Below are 2,737 nucleotides of genomic sequence, written 5' to 3'. Positions count from 1 at the left end.
AAGATTTTTTACTAATTATCTTTTGAGTTAAGGATTTACAATTCTATCTTTTAAAAATATTTATCCTTGCCGAGCACATGTATGTATCTTTTTAGTTTATAATTTTATAGATTCAAGTTAGAAATATATGAATCTACTCATTTTACACATAAATTTTATTTTATATAATTATATCTATTATGAATCAAATCTAAATAACAATTTTTTATGTGACTTAATAGGTGGATTAATACATTATAGGGGGAGGGTTAAGAGTTGACTGTATAAACACATACTAAAAGGGTGTTTTGTTTACCTGTTTGGTGTAATTAATAGATACCCAAATAAGTAAATTGGAGTGCTTAGTAAGTTTAAAAAAATAAAACTGATAGCTGATGGGTAGCTGATATGATACACATCAGCTGCAGTTTATATTAACTCTATTTTTAGAGCTGTTTCTCATCAGCTGACAACTGATTTGATTTTATTTTTCATTTTCACTATATTATCTTTTTTTATTTAACTCAAAAATTAATATTATTAATACATTTATAATTTTAACATTTTGATTAATGCATTTTAATTTTGTTAAAATATTTTTTTATTAATAATATAAAATATAAAATATTTATTTATATATAAAAACTTAAAATTAATTATAAGTTTTTTCTTTATCAATAATAATAATTATTTTATTATTTTATCTATATTTTTAATGTTATTTAATTATTTTAAAAAAATAATTATTTTTTTATTTCAATAATAAAATAAATAATATAATATAATAAATTAATAATTTTATATTTATTTTAATAATATAATAAATCATATAATATATTATTTAATAATTGTATATTTAATTTAATAATAAAATAAATAATATAATATAATAAATTTATAATTTTATATTTATTTTAATAATAAAATAAATTATATAATATATACCTTTATTAGTCATTTCACATATTAGCAATAGCTAAATATAATTTTATTAAATAATTAACATAAATAAGCTATTATCAGCTACCACCTATCAACTAACAATTATCAACTGTATTCAATAGTTAAATCAAACAGGGCATAAGAACATTATAATCATTTATAATTTGTGTCAATAATAATAATAATAATAATAATAATAAAAAAAAGATAAGAAAGAGATAAAAACTAAAGAAAAAAAAGTTAATCACAATTAATTTATTGGCTGTTTTATAACTTATGTCACAGCTTGAAAAAGTAAAGCCAACATGGCAAGAGGTCTGTATCACGCTAAATAAAAAAATTAGTATCCAATAAAAGCAGAATGAATGACGTGTAAAATTGGCAGTGACGGCTGGTTCTTTCCCTATCACACAGACGTAATGACCTTAGATTTGTCCACGTTTACGGTCGATATGAAAGACGTTTCTACTTCAGCTACGCTATAAATTGAAATTAAGGCAAATAGGTTAGACTAGAGTTGAAGGGTACATCTTGGAAAATTTGTTCTAAATCGTACATAAAATGTCTTGCTGCGGTGGAAATTGTGGCTGTGGCTCCGGATGCAAGTGCGGCAGCGGCTGCAACGGGTAATTCTTTTTTTTGGAAAACATTCTCCTTCACCAAACATGATCTTTTAGGGGTTACTGATCTCTAATCTTTTCTGTATCATCTTCTTGAATGTTTTTGCAGATGTGGTATGTACCCTGACATCTCTGAGAACATCAGGACTGAAACCCTCGTTTCAGGGGTTGCACCTGCCAAGAAGTAAGCATCGCGATGGCAATTTATTTTTTGTAAAAAATCACAGATTAATCTCTATTTTTTTTAGAAAAATAAGTCATTGTCTGATTTATTTGTTTGTTAATAAAATAATTTATTTTGTTAAATTTATCATTAGTGATTTAAAATTTGTAATAATTTAATTCATCGCATTTCTTTCCTATAATTTAAATTTAGGTTGATAAGAATTATTTTGTTATTAAAAATATATTTTAAGAATTAATTTATTTTTCATAAAAAAATGAAGAGATTAAATTATAAATTTTAAAATATAGCGAACGCTAAATTGTAAAATATTCACCTTTTTAAAAAAAAAAAAAAATCTACAAAAGGGATGAGATTAATTGATTGCTGCTATGTTTTTGTAGGGTCTATGAGAGTTCTGAGATGAGCTTTGGTGCTGAGAGTGGGAATGGCTGCAAGTGTGGATCAAACTGCACCTGTGATCCATGCAACTGCAAATGAGAAAGCAGCATGGACATGGACCAAGCAAAGCAGTACTTGGTGTTTTTAATAAATCCCAAAAATAATTAGGAAAAACAATTAAAGATGAAAGAATAGTTGGTTATGTATAATAGTAGTTGGGTTGCTGGTGTAAATTAAACAGCCCTGGTTTATCCAAATCCTTGTGTTAGGATTTCATTTCCCGTAGTTCCATAGCTTGTTGTATGTGTGTTGTGTCCTCTCTGCTTTGCTGGCCTTAACCTTTGTTTTGTGTAGTTTTGGAAGGGGAACTTCAAACATTATTGGTATATCAATGGTTAAAACATCTCCTTTCTCTTGTGATCTAATTTTCCCATTTTCTTTTTTCTTTCTCCATTTTATAGTTCTCTCTTATAATTAACTTCAATCTTATGCCCTTTATTATTATTATTATTATTATTATTATTATTATTATTATTATTATTATTATTATCTCCTGTTGTTCCCTCAGCTCTCATTTCTTAAATTCCTGTGCTTTCTACAGGTATATTGAAATTTAGTCCTGAGATATATC

General features: G+C 25.4%; 1 protein-coding gene across 1 annotated transcript; it reads left to right on the top strand.

Annotated features, from left to right (window-relative positions):
* The first annotated feature begins 1,384 nt into the window (after positions 1 to 1,384).
* LOC110655134 (metallothionein-like protein type 2) lies at positions 1,385 to 2,531 on the top strand. The gene is made up of 3 exons (XM_021811329.2): positions 1,385 to 1,547; positions 1,651 to 1,725; positions 2,109 to 2,531. The coding sequence occupies exons 1-3, from the start codon at positions 1,483 to 1,485 to the stop codon at positions 2,203 to 2,205; spliced, it is 237 nt and encodes a 78-aa protein (XP_021667021.1). The 5' UTR covers positions 1,385 to 1,482; the 3' UTR covers positions 2,206 to 2,531.
* Positions 2,532 to 2,737: the final 206 nt, after the last annotated feature.

This window comes from Hevea brasiliensis, chromosome 11 (genome assembly GCF_030052815.1).
Source record: "Hevea brasiliensis isolate MT/VB/25A 57/8 chromosome 11, ASM3005281v1, whole genome shotgun sequence".
Classification (NCBI taxonomy): Eukaryota; Viridiplantae; Streptophyta; class Magnoliopsida; order Malpighiales; family Euphorbiaceae; genus Hevea; species Hevea brasiliensis.
This window is presented reverse-complemented; position numbering and strand designations above follow the sequence as displayed.